The following is a 23,737-nucleotide window of genomic DNA, read 5'->3' on the forward strand; positions in this document are numbered from 1 at the left end:
TTTATGCGTATGACTATTTAAGTTTTAACACAAACTTTCAAATAGTGATTCTTTCAAATGTTAATACACCAACAATTTAAATGAAAAATTCAACAGAGATGGGATGTGAAAACGGATTCTTATATATATTTGCTGCCATAAGGAAGAAATAATTTGGGGGAATCTGATTATAGATAAGTCTTATATTAGACAATCTTAATTGAGTATATTAACATTTCCATGGCTAGTTCCTCTATGAGCATTATTACCATATGAAATTGCGTTCATAGGGCTATGAAAGCAATTTGATCGGTGTCATTTCGAAGCTTCTCCTTCCCCTTCGAATAACATGAGACAACTGCTACAAGCAAACATTTTGATGACTTTTGCTGTTCCAGGAATCTCATTTGCACTGACAATATAAACACTTCAATATCGGAAATATGAGGGAATATCTGTGTTTAGGTCAATAATAAGTAAAAATTTAGAATGTAAATATAAGGATTGAACGGTATTTGTTCAATGTTCATGCTGGTATGAATGCAAATAGGTTATATACATATTCCTTGAAGCCCGCTGCATTCATACCATCATGAAATTGAAGAAATGCCGTTCAATCCTTATAAAAATCTTCCGCATGGTCCACAAGACAACCGTCTGGACTTTTTACTGAACATTGTGTCACTTTAATCATAAACATGGAGAAAACTGGATTATGATGAAATAATCTATGTTTTTTAAAGATGAAATGAAACTTTTTACACCAGACAGAAATCAAATGTGATTTTGTTGTGTGGGTTTTGGCATGCGCAAAGAATTATCGTTATTCAAGGGAAGTAACTGTTTATAAATGTTTCAAAATCTTCAAGTTTTTATATTTGGAGATTTTTTTTCCTCATAAAATGCAAAAAAAACCCACAAAAACAAAATAAAAAGGAGAATGTGATTTTGAAAGATGAGTCCAACTGTTTTATTTTTTATATTTATTATAACCATAGTCTTGTTTCATGTCATATTTTTTTTAAATGGTCAAAGAAAATATGGAGAGCGACGTGTGGGGATAATACTGTTACAATTTGTTTGCAAATGTGGTGATCGGTTAATCCTGTAAAACATCACCAGACTAATTTTACAATATTTATCATCTAATTTCAAATATTTAAATATTCTTCACAACGTGTAAATTGTAGAATGGTAGACAATACTAAATTATATAAAATATCGCAGACTTACTAAAAGATGGGTATATCCAGTCATCATGGCAAAATTAAGATTACTTTATCATGGTGAACTTAACAAAATTGAAATTCATAAGTTATTAAGAGGTATAAATAATAATTAAGATATGGAGATGGAGGCAAATTATAAATGCGCCCATAATTATCTTAATTAATAAAGTAGAGGTCTTGTGACGCAAACATGCACGCATACGCGATCTTTCTACAGACAGAATTGAATTTATTGAGTCAGTTACATGTTCAAACATATTATTTGAAAACACTTTCCATTGGTCTTACAGTCAGAAATCAAAACGGCATCGGTAAGTCACATCTGTTGTTACCGTTCGGGCCAGCCGTCATACTCTTCGTGTTATATAATTTATAACCTGCTTCCTGTCTTATGTTTTGCACAAAAATAAAAATTCTTCACTATATCCAGATTTGATGTTTTCCTATATATAATAGCAATGAATTTTGTACGGCGCTAAAGGTGAAAGCATCTCTGATTTAAATTCATCAGAGAAGTGAAATAATTCGTTCGTAGCATTTACTTTTTATGTACAGTGGTTACTTTTTCGAAAATGCCTTATTTTGCATAAAAAAATCATTTACATTAGTTTCCAACATGTTAACCCTAGGTCTTTACTCAGAGGTATTTATCCTTCTGGGCAAATTCACAGAGAGGGTTAAAAGTGTGTGAAACTTTTTGCGACATTTCTTCAGTTCTTTGGTGTAGTAAAACTTGTTTTACCAAATAAATCATCAGTACCCTGTATTACTGTTAACGTACTCATTTTAGCGCACTATCGATTTTGAACAATTTAGTGCATTGCAATTGATGAATTGGCACATTAAAAAAAATGTGCAATAAAAACGATATTACAGTAGTTTCAATTCAGAATCTCATAATTCAGTGCAAAAATATAGCACTTTAAAAAGCAATAAAATAAGACTACCGCTAAAATATGAAAGCTTACAGTATTTTGAAAAATTCATTTCCGCACTGAACATGCTGCCACATTCCCAAAGTATAAACACTTCAGTACCCAACAAAGACCGGTGTCAATCATCACTAGCTCATTTAAATATCCTGTTCATTCAACCAATGTCCAATGTTCAATAGCCAAATATATATCATATTAAATGAAAGTGAATCAATTAGGTTACACCATCCAAAGCACTGACCCTGGATAATACAAAATTGTGCACACACGCCTCATTTCTGTTATATATTTTATTTTGTTTAAATTGCCTTTCCAAGATTTTGATATGATTTTCTTAAAATATCTTTAAAACGATATGAAATTCCTTACAATTGTTATGAAATAAGGATAAATTAAGTAGCTGACGGTTGACTGCTAATTGTGACCTTCCACCTGCATACATCCGTAAAAAAAGAGAAAAATATCTATTACTTACAATTACATGATTTTTTTTAAACATTACAACATGCTGACATGTACAGTATAATGATATGTATACATGTAGTTGTACTGATGATGTTACCAATGATATATATTTTTTCCTTAAAATACATAAGTAAGCATTTGATTACGAAGGGAGATAACTGTTACAAGCATATCCTTGCTTACTGGATAAAGTGGTGCACATGTTCTTGGTTCTCTACTCTATGCAATACAATGTAAATTGACAACTTCATCAAGTTTTATAATAGCCAATTACTTTTTATAAGTGATCGTAGCCTTGTGCTGTTCTGCACGAGGCTTTCTCCCCCTAGAGAATGACAAGTTGATCTTTCAAGGTTAAAATGGAAGATACACCTATGAAGGATCGGAGAATATATTATCAAGTTTTGACAACGAACATCTATATTCTTTATTTATTTGTGAGCCACCCTTGTGTAATATGCATTTCTTAAAAAAAAAATTAAAAAAAAACCCCTACTATTTTTCATAATTAATTCTAAATATATATTTGAAATACTGTAATCAGAATTATGTTTTGCAGGCTAGTAAACAAGATATAGAAACTGAGAGAGAAACGTACCAGACCTCTCGGGCAGGGCTCGATGAAATGTACGGCGACATGAAAAAAAAGTTGGATGATGAAACGCACACAAGACTAGTGAGTAGCCTCATTTTCATATTAATATTCATAACCTACAGCTGTTAATTTAATGTATTTTTTTTAGCAGTTATCATAGTAAAGTCCTTTTCATGCTAATTTCATAACTCTATTATTATAATGTTATGGTTGGTGGGGGGGTATTGTTATTATTGATATGAATTACCCATGTCCATCTGATGTCCAGTGGCGGCCTGTCCTGATGCCAGATTCTGTGTCATTCCCATAGCGACTTCATTTCTCATCAGGTTTTGATCAAATTTGATACAAAAGGTCAAATATCAGAATACTTCAAATTTGAATATTAGGGAGTCAAGGTGGAGGTTAGCGTTGCTATCTATGAATAGTTGTCAATCAATGAAATAATATGATCCGGCTAGGGGGCATTCATGTCTTACAGACATTTTGTAGTTAGGGTGCCGTATCGGAGATACAGGTGCTTTATAGTAATCACTCTGTCTGTCTGTCCATCCGTCCGTCCACAAATTTTGTTCCTGGCTGATAACTTTGGTATTTATTGACTGATTTTATGAAACTTGGTCAAGATGTTCACAAAAATACACATGGAGGTGAAAAGTCAAGGTCAAAGGTCAAGGTCATTTTATGACATCATGAAGCAAAGTTGGTCGGAATTTAACAAAGAGACACACCCAAGGTAAAAAGTCAAGGTCATTAGGTTCAAAGGTCAAGGTCAAATTTTGCATCTTTTCACTGATGAACATTTTGTTATGACATGATGCAGTTGATCAGAATTAAACAAGGAGTCAACTGACTAAAGGTCAAGGTCATCCTGACCAAAGGTCAAGGTCATTGTGTCAAAGGTCAAGGTCAAATTTTGTAGCTTTTCAATAATGATCATTTTATGACATTATCACTGATGAACTTGTTGTTATGACACTATGAAGCAATGTTAATCAGAATCAAACTAGGAGTCAACTGACCACAAAGGTCAAGGTCATTGGGTCAAAGGTGAAGGTAAAATTTGTTTCTTTTCACTGGTGAACATTTCGTTATGACATTTTGAAGCAATTATGCTCAGAATTAAACAAGATTGAACAAAGGTCAAGGTCACTGGGTCAAAGATGAAGGTCAAATTGTGTCTCTTTTCCCTGAAGAACATTTTGTTATGACATTATGTAGCAAAGTTGTCCAGAATTTAACACTGGGTCAAAGGTGAAGGTTAAATTTTGCATCTTTTCACTGGTGAACATTTTATTATGACATTATGAAGCAACATTGGTCAGAATTTAACAGAGAGTCAACTGACTTAAGGTCAAGGTCACTGGGTCAAAGGTCAAGGTCAAATTTAGTATATTTTCACTGATGAACATTCTGTTATGACATTATGAAGCAAAGTTGGTCTGAATTTAAGAATAAGTCAACCAACTAAAGATCAGGATCACTGAGTTAAGGAATAAGGTCATTTGGGTCGAAAGGTCAAAGACAAAGTGGATCTCTGACTTTGACCATGACTCTTGATGGGGGAGGTATTTAAGGTGAAATAAAACAAATCAAAACTAACAAATGAGTATTGCACCGGTATTTACATTTCTGTTAGCCCAGCAAATATGAAGGTGGAAGGAAACATGACTCACATCATAGTATATGTAAAATGTATATTTTGCTTTCTTGCGATTCTTTATGAAGTACAAATGTCAGACATCAAGCTTAGCTATAGGGGTAGATTGCTTCTTGATGATTATGGGGGCTATATTGCCACAAGACGGGGCCCTTACTGACCTGTCAGTGTTCTTGTTTGATAAACATTAATCCAGATAAATGAATATTTTGTTAATGCTGTATGATATGATACCTCAAAAGTGACACATTATCATTCTTTAGGACGTGGAAAAAGAGTTGGAACTCCAGATCGGTATGAAACAGGAAATGGAGATGGCGTTGAGGATTTTAGAAAAAGATATTCATGAAAAACAAGATACCATGATATCTTTACGAAAACAGCTCGAAGAAATCAAAACAATAAACCTGGAACTTTACCAGAAATTACAGGTAAGACCCAGATAATGACAGTTTACCAGTTAACACATAGCTGTATGGATCTAGTACAGCAAACAAATCAAGATGAGCCCAAGCTACAAGTAGTGAAATGAAACATTTTCCAGCTTAGAATTTAAAGAAACCACACTGATTCCTGGGTTTTCAACTTAGTATTGTGGTAACTGTGTTTGTGATATTTGAAGTTTGCTTATAGTGGTTTACGAAAGTTATATGCAAGACCTAGATTTTGTTTGGACATCAAAGATGGGGTTGTTGCACCAAGTACATTGCCATATTTTTAGTCACGTTTAAGATGTATTCGGAGAAGATATATGCAGAGGAGGCACGTCCTTAAATGACCTTGACTGTTGATCGGACCTTAAACAAAATGAAATCAAACCAAAACCAAAGTCCAAACTGAAGAAGTACATTAAATACTTGTTATTTGTTTGGTTTGTGTGACATTCTTTAACAAAAAAGGTTCCTTATTTCACACTTTCTAAATGTTTTCTTGCTGACATGTTTTTGTTTCCATATGAGACTGAATTCATTTAGAAAGTTATCAAGACTGGTAACAAAAACCATGCCAAGTCCTTCAGTGTCATTTTAACATATATCGACAATGTACTTCATGATAATTAGTAAACAACATCAGTCTTATATACACCCCAGATATTAGAATTAAGACAATAAAGATTCTTGATCGTCAGCCACTTTCGTCGATCTTCACTTACAACATGACCTACAGGGACAGCTCACTACAGAGTGGTACAATAAGCATGACAATTTGAAATTTAAGATCGTGAATTTTCCCATTCCTGATAGCAACATCCCTACATTCCAAATCTATAATGTTGACATGTTGCGGTTGATTCAATATTCAAGATCTTGCTCCACATATCATGATATCCCTGGTAGATGTCGACTGCTGATGGACAAAATTCAAACATGGGTTTTCCTTGTTGTTTCATTGTCACTACCCTGGTTCTCACTTGGAGGACATGGCATTGATTTTATTTGACCTCTATTTACATGTAAGGTAGAAGACCCGGTTTTAATTCTTCTTGTACTGTTTTTTCAAGATTTTAAAAGAATAAAAATCCTTTGTTCATATTTTGCTCTAGTTAATTTCGATTTTGAGTTCGAATGATAGTTTTATTGATACTCTGGTATTTTCTTCTTCTTTTTAATCACTCCTGTGGGAACCCCAGTGGGGACTATAACTTTCGGTTTCAGTCCCAGATTTTGACCTCTGTTGTCTTGGGCTGTTAAGTGTATTGCTTCTGTTGGAATATACCAGGCGCTAATTACAAGCTCTTGGATAACTCGGATATCAATTTCCTTTTTAAACAGGAATAGCATAAAACCTAAAGGCGTTTCAAATTTAACACGGGAATTACATATTACCTTAAGTTGTTCCGAGTATGAATCAGGCACCTTTGAGGTTCCCGAAGGGGTAAACTGTCGTATTATAAATTGCTATTGACTGATTTAGATATTTTATGTCTGACCAACGACTATCGTTAATATTTGGGTATAGTGCACACTTTTTAAGGAAAAATGTAGTGTCAAGAAAGGGGTGTACACGATACTATCCAAAACCAGTCTTTGGTTGCGACCATTTCTCATAAGTGTTTTCGGAAATGTTTTGAAATATGGTAGCTGCAATAAAACTGCTAATTTTCGTTGAATAATCCCTGATTGCATTGCCAATTTAACAATTACGAAAAGTTGCAAGTTTAAGTCATATTATACGATAGAATCGGATAAATAAACACGAAAATAACGAAAAATTGCATCGCATTTATCACTCAGTGGTTAAAATGTCGCTCTTGGGTAAAATCATGATGAACTCTTCAATCTTGACAATAGGAATGTGTCAAAACGACATGGATAAAGTGGCGAAGTTAGCGAGTTTGTGTACCGTAAAGAGTCAAGGTCGCGTGATACTATTAACCGGCAGGAATTTACAATGTGACGCAATCAATCCATGCGAATTGAACCGATAATGATTTGAAAAATAAACATTAATGGGTTCAAAACAGCGTAATTCATTCCGATCTTTTTATTTCTAAGGAGATGCCGAAATCACAATTGTTTCATGTTCTTCATGTCTCGTGAATTCGGCTGTTGGCGGTCCTCGTCGAACCTGTTTGAGTGACTGCTTTTAAGCGTACACATTCTGCCGATATCGATGACCGATTCAGTCGGATTTGCAGACGATCAGAAAACTACTTGGAAAAGTGTTTTTCATATCAACAAAAAAAGTAAAAGATTTATTCGTATAAAAGATTGAATCTTTTCTGAAACTTATTGTTGTGAAAACAACATAGTTATTCTCTAATTAATGTTAATACCTGTTCTGCCCATGCCAGGTGACTGTGTCAGCGCGCAGATCTCCCCGTATTCGAGGTGTCAGTCAACACTAATGTTATATTTGAACATGCTTTCTTATTAATTCCATGTGTTGCATGGCTACCTAAACAGCATGTATGTATTTACACCTGGTCATTGTTAACCATTTTGATTGACAGGTGGAAATATATCCGTTGTAGCTTGGTCAATGATTTATCGGAAAATTATCATACAGAATGATGGGGTGACTTTCATGTCATTCTGACATTTCTAGTTTCTGTTAGCATTGCAATTTATTATACATGTATGTATTCTAAATAATCATAATGGCCTACACTAAATGCAGTGTTTTTTAACGACGCTGCAAATTACACCGACACTACAATGTTGTTTCCCACTTTATTAGATCAGTCACATATACGCCATATTTTGCAGATATTGTCCTGAAAAAAATATTAATTGAAAAAGATGAATTTAAATCCTCTGCTGGTCTGGTAGTTGTTTTATTACTGAAAGCTCATGCAAAAATCTAGAAAGCGACATTACTTGTTCTTCTCAAAGATGATCACCATTGAATAGAGTCATATTAACAATTACAGATTGTAGGTATGTTAAGTGGAATAAGCGATTTTTATTATTCGAAAAAACATCGGGGCATTCAAGGGTAAAAAAGGGACGCAAAGTCGATAAGACAGCAAGAACAATTTAGGAGAGACCTATTACAACCCCCACAGAAAAAACTGGAGGTGATTCCAGTAATCTTGAAAGTTCAGGTGTTTTCTGCTGTACGTGTCATGGTGTCAGATTGCATATATGAGCTTTCACGTTTTCAACGCTGAAGTTGCAGATCTTGGAAAATGTTACGGATGTGTCGATTATGTGAAGAGTAGATCAAGAAAATCTTAAATAATATCTAAATGCAAAACAAAACCTGAACAGTGCACTGACCACTGCTGTTATGGTATATTGGAAGGAATTTGTGATAGTAAGTAATAGGTGTGAAGTATGAGGTTGCAGTTCGTCATATGAACGTACGAAAAGGTCGATTTTACCAGGATATTTTCCAGCTTACTTGATATATGTAAAGAAAATTAGTATGGATAGGCATACAAGTTCAAATATTTCGTGGATAATGATTCCAACAGAAGTGAGTGCATAAGTGCTTTGAATAATTTCATAACGTCTTTATCCCTGAAACAGACCCACATCGCTTTTATATGAATATAGAAAAAAGACTATAAATTTAAACGAAAATTATTTTTCAAGACCTGTAAAAGTAAGGGGAGGTGAAACTAAATTATTGAGTTGTTATTAGACAAGATTTGATTTTGTTTACAGTCCGCAATCTCATTTTTTCAACTTCATCGTCAGACTTTTTGTTATTGTATATTGAATCTATCTCGAGTATCAGTTTGACTGTTGGAAGTGTTTCATAATTACTACGTTTGGTGCTTAATTCAGAACGCTTGATTTGCACGTTATTGGAAGGAGATTATGTAGATCGTGATGTTATTTAAAAATCCATTAAAAGTAAAGTAAAACGCTGAAGCAACTGCTGCAAAATAATCACTGGGACCATGTGCAGTTAATAATCTTAAATATACGAATAATGAACTTTTTTGTCAACCAAACTTTGATTTCAATTTCAATTTCCAATATGCAAACCTCAACGATGAGAAACCGCAACCTCACATGTGTCGTTGGATATGATGTCTTTTGTCAATCAACGAAGGTTTCAATCAAAGGTGACGTGATATCATGTAGTTTCCAATCTGACTTCACAAAATATCTTTCTCCCATATTTCGAGCCTCTATGGTAGACTCTTTGGCTTACATGCGTATTTGCCATCAGGGTTGACGCTTAAAGACTATACTTCAACGAAGTCCGCAATAGCTTATCAGCTGTGCGTCATGCAAATTCCATGTATAGCGTATATATTTGACATAACTGAACACTTGAAAGAAATCCAAGAAGACAGTTTGATAAACAGTTTAACATCAACTTAATAAATCGTACTCTACCACGACTTCGTAATTGAATTAATATATATAATTATCTAATGTTCTTCTCAGTTGAACAGTTTCGTTCAACTTTTGTTGTGGACCATCACGAAATATTATTAAATCTCCAATTGTCCCGTGCTTGCAAATTAAACCACCATCTGTGGTGTTTTTTTTATCTATCAGAAAATTTAACATTAACCCTCATGTAAAAGAATGCATACATTGTGTATTTGTATATTTGCTGTAGTGTGTATTCTTGACAGAAAGTTGTCAAACGAAGAGAAGGATTGTAAGCGTTCATCGTTTTCTCTCTATAGGACCGTTGTCTTACTGTATATAGCGGGTACTTTTTGCGGTGGTTAATTCTTTTTCTTTTTTGGAAGAAAACTTTACCTTTATTCTTTCGCTTTTAAATTTGTAAGATATGTTTGAGATTAAGTGATCGTCGAATCAACGAAGAGCAATCTAGAATCGTTAAAATAGCATTGTCATTATTTCAATATAAGTAACAGAATAGGGCTACAAGTGCGCCAATCTTCAGTTCATCAAGATGGTCGAAAGTGCGGTTAAGTCAATCTTTGAGTTAAATTGTTCATTTGGATTGCATCGATCACACATATACTATTTTTGTATATAATTGCAATGGCAAAAACAGTCAAATGCATTTAATCTATTTGCTTCTTACACATCACAAGAAGTTAAAATATATGAGGAAACGGTTTCACGTACAAAAATTGTCACAGCCGACAATATGTATTGTTAGCCTTCAGCGATATTTCTCAATAAAAAATTCTCTACCCCGAAATACCCCTTAACAATTTACATCGGAATCCAATTTATCTTCAGTGACAGTTTCATTGTCGGCAAATATTTGGTGTCATGTTAGAGCATGTGTTACCTTACTGAAGAAACGATATACATTGTAGTTTACTGGTTGTAGTATTTGAACTGACAACATTCACATAACGTCATTTCCTGGCAATTTTATCTTGGAAAATATAGCAGGATATTTTCGTGGGGACGATTTCACGGGTCAATAACATCACGCGATGATATGATCCGCAGAATAATAAGACAGGGGTCATGAAATAGCGCACACGTGATTATGATGATTCAAATACATAACGAGTAATGATGTGTGAAAATAGGTTACATCACACATCTAACAGTTTTGTTGGCGATCAAAATACACTTACATGCTATTACTAACATGTAGTATGCTGTCATAAAGCCTAATCATTTGATTATTTGACTTTATATACCGAGTGTTTCGTCGCTGTGCTAAAACACCGCGGAAAAATAGTTCCTTCAAATGTCCAGATCGCGAAATTATAATCCGTGTAAATTCAATTTTCTAATTTTGGGTCAAAATCGCGAAAACTTATTTTGTATTAAACAAGCGGACGTGAAGAATCATTTGTGTGATAATTGTTGTATGTACATTTCTAAGTAACGCTTTATTTCCTCAGCCGGACGTTAGAAATTTCACTCCTGGAATCAAATACTGTAAATTATTTTGCGACTATTAATTACATATATATTTACTTTAAGCGTCGAAATAGTTTCCTCTCACTCGCGTTTTTAGGTTTTTGCAAATAAAACTTGCAGGCATAGTTCGCTATATAAAAATAATGTTACCAACAACAAATTACAAAAATCGGATTTCGTTAACCTATCTGTGTTAGAAAAGCATGATATGACGGGGTTTCTGTTGCACGTGATTGTTCAGGCCATTAATATAACCAAAACTGAGCATCCCTTAATTATAAACTCTACACATTTTGTTGTTGGGGATGGTTTACACGCCGGCTGATGAATGTATGTTATTTGTAAAGAATTGAGACTGTCCCTTTCATTCCTGTTCACAAGATATTTCTACAGTGTTAACCTGTTTATAATTGAATGTTGAAACAGATACCATGACTACAGCATGAAATAGATAAAACTTCCACAATTCCTTTTTAATAAACTGTTTCTAAAAAATAGACGAAATAAAAGACAAGAACAGCTGATGAGACTCAATCTATTTTTATTAGTTTAGGAATGCATATAAGACACGTTGACATATGTTTTAGATCTGTCGTTATAACATACAAGCGTTTGTTAAAGATTGGAACAGATTGATCAGTCTTCGATGTTATATTTCTCGGCCGTTGCAGACAGTTGTTATGTCGTCAGTTTGTGCGTATATTTTCCCGAGAATGCTTTAGAAACAACATTTCTCTAAGTTTAAACATGTCTAACTCTTGCTCCTGACTCGAACAGCACAGCTTATCCACTTTTTTTGTCCTTTTGAGAAAATTGGCATCTTAAGATGTTGTCTTTTTAAACAGTATTGTGCGCTTGTAAGTCGACTGGGCCGTTTTTATGTTTTGTTCAGTTCAACCATCCATCTTTTTACTGTGAGTCACTTGGCATGCCAGATGACAAGGGGAGTCCGCTTTGCTTTGACTGAAGAAAGGAAAAATATACGAAATCAGATATATATTTCGTTAATAACATATTTGTTTCCTGAAAGTGAAATCGGTGAATACGGCCGATAGATAATTACTAGCCATATCATGTCTCATAATTTGATATGAAAGACATGAACAGAACATTTCATTTATCAAATTTTATGCATTGGTACACTATTTGAAGGTATATTTAATATCAAAATACGTACTTGTAAAAGGTTGATGATGTCATCATATCCCGAGCTACCGCAAGATTTAATCCTTTTAACTTCATCCTGGATAAAATGAAAGAAAGAATCATCAGAAAGAAATTTCTGTAATGCAATTTAAAGATGAAATATTCATATAAAGCGTTTCTTGAAACAGTATTGTACTTGTGAAGCAGTATCAAATTCGTTAAATCCATGACAATGATGAAAACAATCTGATTACAAAGGTACGATCACATATGTTCGTTTTACATTCATCTATCAAATCTCATCGTTTTTGAAAACCTTTTATACTAAATCATATCTTACTTCAATAATCCAAAGGAGTAAGGCTTTTATATGAGGTCTGAAGCTGCACAATTGTGTACCAGAGGTCATCATAGGCGCTCGTTTGCCTGGTTGCCAGCCATTACTGTAATGGAAATTTTGTCCCGACACCACGGCTACTAATAAACCGGCCAGCAATAATTGCGCCACTAGGATCTGTGTGTAGGATGACATTTTCTGGAGAGAAAAAAGAAGAAAACAAATTAACAGATAAAACAAATTTGTTCAGGATTGATATTAGCAGGTCCTGTTCAAATACCGAAACTCTTGAAGATTTTCAAGTTTGATTTATATCTATTGGCTATTGTCGCACCTGTTATGTAAAACATATTTTAATACAGCATTTCGGAAGCGGGAAGCCTAAGGTAAAAAATCATAGTTTTTTCTTCTTCTGAATGACTACAACGTGTGTGTACACAAGTGCATCAATGTAGGATATCCAAAATCGTAGAACACAGCAGACTTCATTCTTGAGTGATGAATTCTACAGTTTAAATCATATTTGATAGACTGTAAGTGTTTTTTTATTGATTTAAATGGTGTATATGTTGGTCCTTACCTCTTTGAATGAATTTGAAATATTTTTTAATGTTTATATATGTATATATTAACTTAATTGCAAACGTGTAATAAGCAACACACACCGTTAACGATCCGTGTTTCAAGTTACCGTATGTAAATTGACAACGGAGTTGACTACTATCCGAGGCTGATGGTACAGCTGTACTTCTGGCAGCTGACCCTAATCATCAGGTTAGTCCCGATCCTGTATAATTGCTGGCACATTTGATGACATTATGGTAATTGTTTGTCTCCATTGGACACTTAAGGTTAGTCGTTAAACAGATCACGTGGACGTTGATTACATCGATGACCAGCCTGGTATATTTAGGAAACTAGACTGAACACACCCCTTTAAATCAGCTGCGTGGTAGTTTAAACTTGGTGTGACCTTTGAGCGCTGGCCTTAAATACACATACGCAAATGCCAGCATTTTTATTTATTTTTTTCTATTTCACAAAATTTTATCAAGAAGCGGACATTTGTTCCTCGTTTCTCGCAGAAGACATCAAGATTGTAAATACATCTTTAAGGGGAAATAATGAAAAAGATAAAATAAAATAATGTCTTACTTTGATTTAATGACATATTGAAAAATGACATATTGAAAATATCCGCATTCGACGACAATATGCACAATAAAATGAAGTCAAATGATTACTTTCGTTCTCATTATCTGAATTTAACTTGCAACATTTTGTTTGTAACATTTCTTCGTTTATCATCGATAATTGTCAATATATTTCATTAAGATATAAATATTTGTGTGTATCTGTTGCGTCTCACTTACAGGGTACTTCTAACGAACACAAGGTAAACGGAAACGGTTCGATAACAACTGCACAACCTGCACACTGACACTGACACTGGTAGAGTAAACTCTATCAGAGTATCGCATTAGATTCCTTGATCAGCCACACCTTTTGCACTACCGCTTTTACAAACATCAAACACTGTAATACTTAAAACAATGACAAGGAAACATTGTCTATCTATGTTATAGATGAATTATAGGAATGAAGTATAAGCCGTTACGCTGGTCGGCACTTTCAGACTGCCGAAGTGTATCAATAAAGATATCAATTCATGCGCACTCCGTTTGTCCCAATATTACTTTTATCATCAATCACAACTGCATACACATATCCTCCTCGTTCTCCTTTTGTGTAAGCCTGCATATCTTCGCTGATTTTAAAGGAAATCAACACAAAGTGTCATTTGTTATGTAACAAGGGTGCAACACGATCGTTGTGTATTCTTTCTGATCTGGTTACCAATCTAGGGTATACAATGCTACCTTGTGTGATCAGTGATTGCTTTTTCAACAAACGGACAGCGGCATCGCTATCATAGCAACACTGTAATCTTTTGTATTATAGTGCGATTTCCGAGTATGATCATATTTCAATTTACCTTACCGCCAATTTTATTACGATATGCATTGTTTAAATTGCATTGTGACCATAGCAAAAGACAGTGAATATATACTGTAATCAAAACCAAATACATTCTCTGTGTATGATATAAAATTCTTCCTTTAAAATGATTATATTTTTAAACAGTTTTATTGGTAATTTTTCTCTTATTAATATTTCATTTACTTGATAGCTTTAACTGTCATCTAGAACTCATCATTAATTATAATTATTTACAAATGTAAATGGTTTAATGATAGAATATGGAAAAGTACATTACATGGATTTAACGGCCAAAAAATCATAAAATTTTACGGCAATGCAGCACTTGACCAAAATAAACGACTTAGTAACATACGATTTTGTGAAATGTATATGAAAGAGCAGACAAAACACTTATCCTGATATTATTTTCTAGGTTTACCATAAAGAGTTGTTTACTACACAAAGAATGAAAAATAAACATATTGCAATACACGATAAACCATTATCGTGCAGCATAACATTTGAAGTTTATCAATGCATTAATGCAAATGTTTAAATGTTCCGCACCGATGTATTACTTCAATTTTCTAACTTTTAAATGAGTTTCTAATCAAAATTGCTTAACTTTGCTTAGCGATAACTACACAAGAATGAACACGAAATATATACGTTACTATATTTAGATACATTTTGACCAATTCATAATGATATTTCAAATAACAAGGTTTTAAACTTCGAAAGTTGTACTTTTTCTATGTTAATGATAGTTGAGACACCATCCACACTGCTTCGAATGATGTAAATGTTGGATTGATTACTTAAAGTTATTTGAAATACAGTTCAATATTACGTTTTCTGTTTTACCGATCTGAAATAAGCCGAATATATTAGCATAAGTCTCGAAAATAGTTTTATGAAGTTTTATGAAATATTTACAAATAAACATTATTTAAATAAAAGATTTCTAAATTTCTTATCTGGACGGACCAACAAATCTAGTTTCGTATTAGGATAACCGTTGCTAACCTTTTCGTCCTAGTAGAGTGAATACTAGCACTTACCTTACTCAGTGGCGGGTATGTGTGCTCCCTGTTGTTCACTCAGCCCTCCTGTTCCTTCGTACTTCTGAGACAATGGCAGAATAGCACAGTCCTGAACATTTTATAGTGCTGACGCAATCCTGGAAGACAGAGCAGAGCACCTGCTCAGAACAATGATGTATAGTTATGGGAAATGAAAGTGCCAACTACTGAAGCTTTTGGCTAGATTAAACAGGGAGTGATTTTTGGTCTATATACACGAAGGTATGATTATAGCGCTTTACAATTCTACTCCCCCGTATATGTTTGGGCTAGTGGGTAATTACGCTTATTTGTGTGATAGCTGTTTTTTCCCAATTTTAAGCGTCTCCATGTTAAATTTGTATTACACTGATTGGGCGGATGTTATTAATAAACTGAAATTTAGTGAAAATCAAGTGCTTTTAAGAAACTTCAATTTTAACAGAAAAGGTCTCCTGTTGTTAATAACACTGTATTTTTTCAAAAATTGCCCTTTTAAAGAAATCCTTCTATTTGTTATGTCATATACGTGATATCATATCGTCGAAGATAACTTCTTAATGCCATAAACACCGTGTTCAAATCATCTTAATGCATGTTATAAAGCAAAACTTCATCAGCACTCTCGTACTTACAATGTATATAATCATTTCTGTAATATCTTTTCTTGTTTGTTACAAATGATGACTGGACATTAATACTTTAACGTTTCATATTTGAAGTAATTTTGGGTTTAGAAGACATTTTACATCGGTAAAAGCATTAAATGTTGCCGGTGGTCCGTCTGTCGTTCGCCCTTGAACAAGACTTGTTGTCGCTATATCTTAAGAATCAAACAACTTGGTCCGTAATTTTTTATTATGTTATATTTAGCGACTGATTGGGAAAAAATGTCACAATGCCGCCGTCTTGAATATTGAAAAGTAAAGTTTGTTATTGCTATTTTTAAAGAAGTACTTCATAAACTTTCATAAACTGGTTTTGCGTGATCCTTAGTTGCGCAGGTTTAATTTTGAGAATGATTATGTACAATATGGCCACCTGACTGCTGTCTTGAAATTTGACTGTTTAAGTCGTCATGTTTGAATGCCATTTTGAGTCTAATCGCAGAATTAAGATGGACGTCAGGCAGCCATATTTACTTTCGATATCTTAAGTACTCTACCGCTATATCTCAAGAAGTGCTTTAATAATGCTCTTTTTAGGTCACGTGAGCTTTGCTCAAGTGACCTATTCCAATCACTTTCCGTCCGTCGTCGTTCGTCGTCCGTCGTCCGTCTTGATTCGTGCGTCGTGCGTCCATTTTTTACATTATCAACTTCTTCTCAAGAACCAGTGGATGGAATTTTTTCAAACTTGGTCAGAATTATCTTTGGTAGATAAGGCTACCAAATTGTAAAATTGGGATTCCTACCCCAACCCTAGCGGCCAGGGCGGGGCCCAAAAGGGAAAATTAACCAATATTTCAAAAATCTTCTTCTCCAGACTCAGAGGTATTACAGTCATTTTCTCTGCATGGATGGAAAGATCATCAGGGGCTTTATTTAAATTGTAAATTTCAGGACCCCCGAGCTATCCGTTCTCCCTTGGGGAGGGGGTAAAGTTTACTATAGTTTATATAGGGAAACAACACTTTTGGGTATATTTTGACAATTTTCTGTTGGAAATTATTTTTACTTGGTCAGAATCATCCTTGGAGGAGGAAGATGGTTTTAAATTGTAAAATTGGGATTCCTACCCCAACCCTAGGGGCCAGGGCGGGGCCCAAAAGGGAAAATTAACCAATATTTCAAAAATCTTCTTCTCCAGACTCAGAGGTATTACAGTCATTTTCTCTGCATGGATGGAAAGATCATCAGGGGCTTTATTTAAATTGTAAATTTCAGGACCCCCGAGCTATCCGTTCTCCCTTGGGGAGGGGGTAAAGTTTACTATAGTTTATATAGGGAAACAACACTTTTGGGTATATTTTGACAATTTTCTGTTGGAAATTATTTTTACTTGGTCAGAATCATCTTTGGTGGATGACGGTATCACATTGTAAACTTGGAATTCCTGCCCTATCCCCAGAGGGTTAGAGCGGGGCCCCAAAGGGAACATTTACAAATATTTTCAAATTCTTATCCTTTGATGACATGACAAGTATTGTATTTCACATAGTTTACATGCTGATTTCCACATCACATCTACACAATAAAATAAAGCTACTAGTACCTATGATATAACTCAGGTGACCGCTAAGGCCCTTCGGCCTCTTGTTTTTTGTTATCTTGGATGGAATTTTTGGTTAGAGCGAAAAACCTTGGTCAGGTTTCTGAACAAAATGTTTGTTCCATATAGTGTATCTATTGGTCTTGTTTTCGACGTTCAAATACAAAATCTTGAAATGACCAAGAATGACGCATCAGCTCAATCAGTGTAAGTATCTTGGGACATATTTATGTATAACGCCGACAATTACCTTGTTACATCTCAGTCAGCCCGAGGACATTCGTTTTCCAGCTGCTGTTCGTCAGTGACTACCCACACCACGGTCATAACTGCATGTCCGAGGGACCCTCAATCAGTCCGTATTATCGACGTGGTAGATGACTGGTCGACTGGAGTGGTCAACCATCAATTATTCATTCATTCTTGACACTGAGTCTAATAGCATTTTATGATTGCATTTTGAGTAAGATTTCATATGCGGCCTCAAACAAGTTGAAGATATATATTATGATTTAGCTTAAATTTGTACATGTATCTTCTTCGATAGGTGCTGAAAGAGTACAATTTTGCTGATGGTAGCTCCGTTGCTAAATCCTATCATTATATTTAATGAGTTACCTTATATGGGTTATAATGAGGTAGTTTTCTCAATAATTCACCGACTGACGTAATAATTTTGTCAAAGCCTGATACAGTATTGCTTGGAATGCATTCTGTGTAAGCAATTTTAAGGTTCTAGAAATGATGCGTTCAATAAAATCGCCATAAAGAAAAGCAGGTAACAGTATTAAAAGTTCGAAATTTTAGGAATATTAATGAGCCATAGTAAAATTAACAATAAGCGTTAAAAGAGGAAGTTGTTAAGACAATCCTTACAACTTACTCGGCTATTTATAATTTGTCGCTGTTATAATAATAATAATAATAATAAACTTTATTTATTGAGGATACAAAACCTGCTTAGCAAAGCTAATCTTCCATTGGGTCCTCTGTTAGTAAAATTGGTTAGTAAAAAGACAAAGTAGTATCACAGCAAATAGATGTACATAAAAATAATTATCACCGTTACTACTAAGACATAATTGTTGGTCTTACTAAAACAGCAATTCATATCACATTTGATCAGGGTTTAATGATAAATGCACTTCACAACTTTGTAACAGTATTTCAATATTCTCCTTCAAACAATCAAAGTACTAAAACAACTCTTGAAAGCATTCCTATGTCGCAAATAGGCTGATGATAAAAGTTTAAATTGGAAAAGTATAGGAAGGTGAGCATATTTTGTTACACACTCGACACAAATAAAATGTCGTCAGTTTTATTGTACGTACGGAGACGTTTTCATCGTACACCTACGTACGTCAATCTAAGAAATCCATCTTTCATCTGAATTTTAGGTTAAAAGTTATATTACAACATGACACAGAAGTACCAAAATGATACCTAGATATTTTAATGGGCATCGCCATAGGAGCTTCGTGGATATCAACCATCATTATAAAATGAGAAGAGCCACATTTACTAGCGTTTTTCAGGGACTTTTTATGGATCTATAAGTCTAGCTTAGGATTGAAGAAAATTTGATAATGTTTAACCGAAACTATTTAGACTAAATTTAATCAAGTTGTAGTGTTGGTTATAAAAGTGAAGCAGACATGTATGCAACAATGAAGTACGGATTTCCTTCACTAATTCAAATAGAAGCATGTATTGTAAGAGAAATGACAACATCCAGGCTAAATCTTCTGAATAAACAGTGTTTTTCACTCAAAATTAAAATGAAAGAAACCTGCTTATGAATTATGATTAATTTGTATAAACCGATATCAGAGGCATTTCACGGATCCGCGTACTACTGCCAAAAATGTAAATATGCATTGGAAATAGTTTGTTTGGTCGTGTCTGTAACATTAATAAACCATTAAAGAAACAAAACACATACCATGCCGGACTTTTATGAAAAAGCACTAAGATAAAATAAAAAAACATACTATCAACAACAGGGTTCTTGTATAAAATTTTAGCGGGTCTAGGCCGGGATTCGAACCCTGGACTCTTCAGATTCTTATACTATTACGCTAGCCGATTGAACTATCTGTTCAACGGAAGTGCACTGCCCCAAATCAAATGTACTACAGTTCCTTCCAAAACGAAATTTAAGGGAAAGATACTGTATATGCGAAACAAATACAGTGCAGTGGGACAGGGATCGTTACAGGGAACAAAAACATGCCAAAAATAAATAGATTGTTTCTTTTTTTTGAATATATGAATTACTGTGTTAAGTTAAACAAGTGGTTTTTTTACGGTTTTCTAAGGGTTTTCCGAATCACCTTTTGTTTTAATTATGACATACGATATTTCCAACTAGTTGGTTTAATGTGTCTGTTGGACAGCCTGGAATGCGACTTATCGACATGACAGGTACTACTTTTTCCTTTTATGCCCTTTTTCTCGCAGTCGTTTTCAATGTCACACATGTCATGTATGTATAACAGGGACGATTTCTTAAGAATTACCTTCACCAACGAGAAACAAATATCAAGTAACGAAGTTGTTGATAAACATCGTGTGAATGCATTTTTGTACAAGGGAACCAACAAGCTCAACTAGTATTACTACTATTGCTGCTATTGTGTAATACGTTATAGTTACATTGTATAAAAAATATGAAAGTAGAAATAAAAAGTAAACAGAAAAATACAGGAATCGCGCTCAGGACATTTCCAATTCAAAACCCTCACTATACCTTTGTTTTTGTCCAGGAATTAGAAATAAACAGCATCAAAATGGGTGTCAAAGTAACGGTCGAAAGGTCTATGAAAAAGTAAGACAGCGAAACTATTTTAAACCAGGAAAAACTCCTGTTGGTTTTTCTTTTATAGAGAAGAGATAATACTCAAATATTTAAAACACTGATAGTCTTCAATGGTTTTCAGTGTACCATATTTCGGTATATACATAGCACCTAATTGTACACACGTTTACAGCGTAGCCGAATCGACATCGATTTGTGGACATTTCGTACACATTTTACACCTTTGTGTACATACGCTTCACTGGTCATTTGTCTGAAGAAGGTGACGGAGCACATACCGTACTAGTCATCGAAACGTCACATATAAACACCTTTTGTGAATATATTGGTACCCTATACCTTATGGGGATATGTCGTTACCACGAATTGCACAAGCATTAAAACAAAGAAGTTTGTTTCACAGTTTCGACAATAAGCAAATCAGATAAGCGCTACATGTCCTATTTGTCCATAGGTAGTTTCGTAAAAAAGAAATGCTTGCCAATCCTGCTCAAGCGACTACCTCGGTTAAGAGAAATTCTGTATGTAAAGAGACCACATTTTGGGCTTCCCGAGGTTGGTTATTTTTTGAAAAGACCACATGTGCAATTTGAAAACATTTTAGAGTTCCCAATAATGATCTGTTAATACAGATTCCAATGTATTGTCAGGCAATTGCTGAAGCAAAAACGACGCGTTTGTGTGTATGATAAAGTCACACGTGGAAACTTCCAAAGTAGATTTTTTTTCGCATCTCAGACTATCAAAACGAACTGACAGCGATTCGACCTAAAATCCTGTAAACGTAACTTACATGCGCTACATTAACGTTGTATAGAAACTGACGTACAATCCATTGTAACGGTAATATTTTAGGCGTTCCTCCTTCCGGTAAAACGGTTTCTAATTTTCATATTTAAGGAGTCCATTGTCATAACATTGAATACATCGATGACATTTTTTAACTCATTCACCCCTGAAGACACATTTGAACTCTTCCAATTCAAATGTTGGAATAGTTCATTATGGAATGTCAGGGGTGAATGAGTTAACATTCAAATAAAAATGCATACACGTGGTTTTCACGGCAAAATTGCCAAAAGAGAATATACTGTAAGACATTTTAATTGTGATATCTATTTCGTAGATTAGTTCTTTCACATAGTTATCAGTATAAACGATGTGTATCGCGTTTGCCTCTCCCTGTTGGTTTAGTTGCATCCTTATTTGCCGCTGCCTTGACGTTCGATAAAAAATTGCCTTTATGTTCTTCCGTTGACAGTTCGTTCTAAATACTACTGTGAGAGAGTTATTTGCTAGGTATGGAAATAATGAAAACATTTCTGTAACCAGGATTGGCCTTCGATTCCGCCCCCTTACATTTGAACTACCTTACCTTAAGCATTAAATCGAAACGGTGAAGGCCTCCAACCTTGAAGAATACAAATAAAAGGTCCTTGGAATTCATAATTGTTTTATATTGGAAGAGTTAAACTCCCTTGCGGACTGATGACAAATGCCCAAAAAAGGTGTTTAATCTTAAAAGAATCCACTCCTCACAACTTGTTTGTCTTTCAGCCAAATTTGCTATGACATGCTTTTGGGACCCAAAAATCTAACATTATGGTAGAATGTTGTTTTGTATTGAGAAACAGATACTGAAATAAGGAAATATTTGTAATGTTACTCTATGAAAGATTATTTTGCCACACTTGCTAAATGTCCAGGTGATAGACTCTCTGGGCCACTTGTTAATAACGTGTAAAATGTTACACGTGTTTAAGTTAAAACCAAAGAAATATAACAAACAATATTAAGAACAGATGTAAATGCTTGTGTTTAGTATTATATCATGTTTATTTACTAGGTGAACCTGTGTTGTGATGCCAGGGAGAAGGAGGGGTGATTTAGACTTATCGATGTTCGAGTACAGAAAGTCTAACTCTAATTTAAATCTCTATACATGGTTTGTAGTAAACAGATAAACATGACAAATCAATCACAATCATGTTAGGAGATCACGTTATATTTCGTAATGTAATCCGTTTTTGTAACATTCTTACATGTCGTCAGAGCCGATCTATGTGCAAGGTCCCCGAGCAAAATTGCCTGTGGGGGGGGGGGGTGTCTTCTATCTAGATGACATTAAAGAGACCAAAATTGATCTCCTGTTCCAATGGCAAGACTTGTGATATGTCTTTTTTCTGTCTTTTCTGCGTTGTCTACCTATACATCTGTCCGCGTAAGACATTACATTATATGACCCGAGGACGTTAACCAAACACAAACAAAACAAACCAAACAAATTATTTACATTTTAAATTTATAGATGGATACTCTTGTATATAATGTGATATAAAAATCTGTTAATATTTTCCAATATTCGTTTAAATTGAACGCGCGTTATTCCGTCGAATGTCATTTTTGTTCATAAATTTATATAAGTAGTAAGTGTATACCTCGTTAGAAAGAGATGTATGGTAGTGCATTGGATAGCGCACATGAGTTCTATTCGTTCGGATGTAAAAATGTATGGGGGTCATCTTGGCGACCACTTCCATCTCTCCGAATGCCCCACCTTAGTCTCATACTCCTGTGCACTATCATACACACCAACATGACGATTAGTTTACGTTAACAGTACTTTAGGCAATTCGGATTTCCAACCTTTTGGCTCCTAGCATCGCCGTGGAGCCCTAGAAGGACGAAACATCTGAATGATGCATATAATTAATTTTTGGCATACTATATTTATTACCAAATTTGCAGTCATCTGTTTGTGCGTTACGTTAATTTTTAGGTCACCTGAGCTTTGCTCAAGTGACCTATTCCAATCGCTTTTCGTCCGTCGTCGTCCGTCGTCCGTCGTGCGTCGTGCGTAAACTTTTACATTTTCAACTTCTTCTCAAGAACCAGTGGATGGATTTTTTTCAAACTTGGTCAGAATCATCCTTGGTAGATGAGGCTTCAAAATTGTAAAATTGGGATTCCTACCCCCACCCCTGGGGCCAGGGCGGGGCCCCAAAGGGAAAATTATCCAATATTTCAAAAATCTTCTTCTCCAGACTCA

The 23,737-nt window shown here is 34.6% G+C and overlaps 2 protein-coding genes across 5 annotated transcripts in view; one reads left to right on the top strand and one right to left on the bottom strand.

The window, feature by feature from the left end:
- The window catches only part of LOC110446600 (RUN and FYVE domain-containing protein 2-like), a 64,460-nt gene that overhangs the window by 23,473 nt on the left and 17,250 nt on the right, over window positions 1–23,737 (top strand). For 3 of the 4 annotated variants that reach the window (XM_021491849.1, XM_021491823.1, XM_021491840.1), the window contains exons 9-11: window positions 1,499–1,519; window positions 3,168–3,284; window positions 5,127–5,294. In XM_021491849.1, the coding sequence (XP_021347524.1) occupies window positions 1,499–1,519; window positions 3,168–3,284; window positions 5,127–5,294 (306 nt within the window). The remainder of the gene's footprint in view (window positions 1–1,498; window positions 1,520–3,167; window positions 3,285–5,126; window positions 5,295–23,737) is intronic. The other variant, XM_021491832.1, reaches the window with a different exon arrangement.
- Window positions 11,660–15,730, bottom strand: LOC110446625 (prepro-gonadotropin-releasing hormone-like protein). The gene is made up of 4 exons (XM_021491876.1): window positions 15,657–15,730; window positions 12,616–12,810; window positions 12,307–12,372; window positions 11,660–12,092 (listed from the first exon to the last, which is right to left on the bottom strand). The coding sequence occupies exons 2-4, from the start codon at window positions 12,805–12,807 to the stop codon at window positions 12,039–12,041; spliced, it is 312 nt and encodes a 103-aa protein (XP_021347551.1). The 5' UTR covers window positions 12,808–12,810; window positions 15,657–15,730; the 3' UTR covers window positions 11,660–12,038.

The sequence above is a fragment of the Mizuhopecten yessoensis genome, unplaced genomic scaffold, assembly GCF_002113885.1.
Source record: "Mizuhopecten yessoensis strain PY_sf001 unplaced genomic scaffold, ASM211388v2 scaffold357, whole genome shotgun sequence".
Classification (NCBI taxonomy): Eukaryota; Metazoa; Mollusca; class Bivalvia; order Pectinida; family Pectinidae; genus Mizuhopecten; species Mizuhopecten yessoensis.

Excerpts from the sequence above, each read along its gene's own strand:
- LOC110446625 (XM_021491876.1), bottom strand. The coding sequence starts at position 12,807 with ATGTCATCCTACACACAGATCCTAGTGGCGCAATTATTGCTGGCCGGT. Across the intron at positions 12,373-12,615 it reads TACTCCTTTGGATTATTGAA|GATGAAGTTAAAAGGATTAA; the intron begins GTAAGATATGAT and ends CATTTTATCCAG. Across the intron at positions 12,093-12,306 it reads ACATCATCAACCTTTTACAA|TCAAAGCAAAGCGGACTCCC; the intron begins GTACGTATTTTG and ends TCCTTTCTTCAG.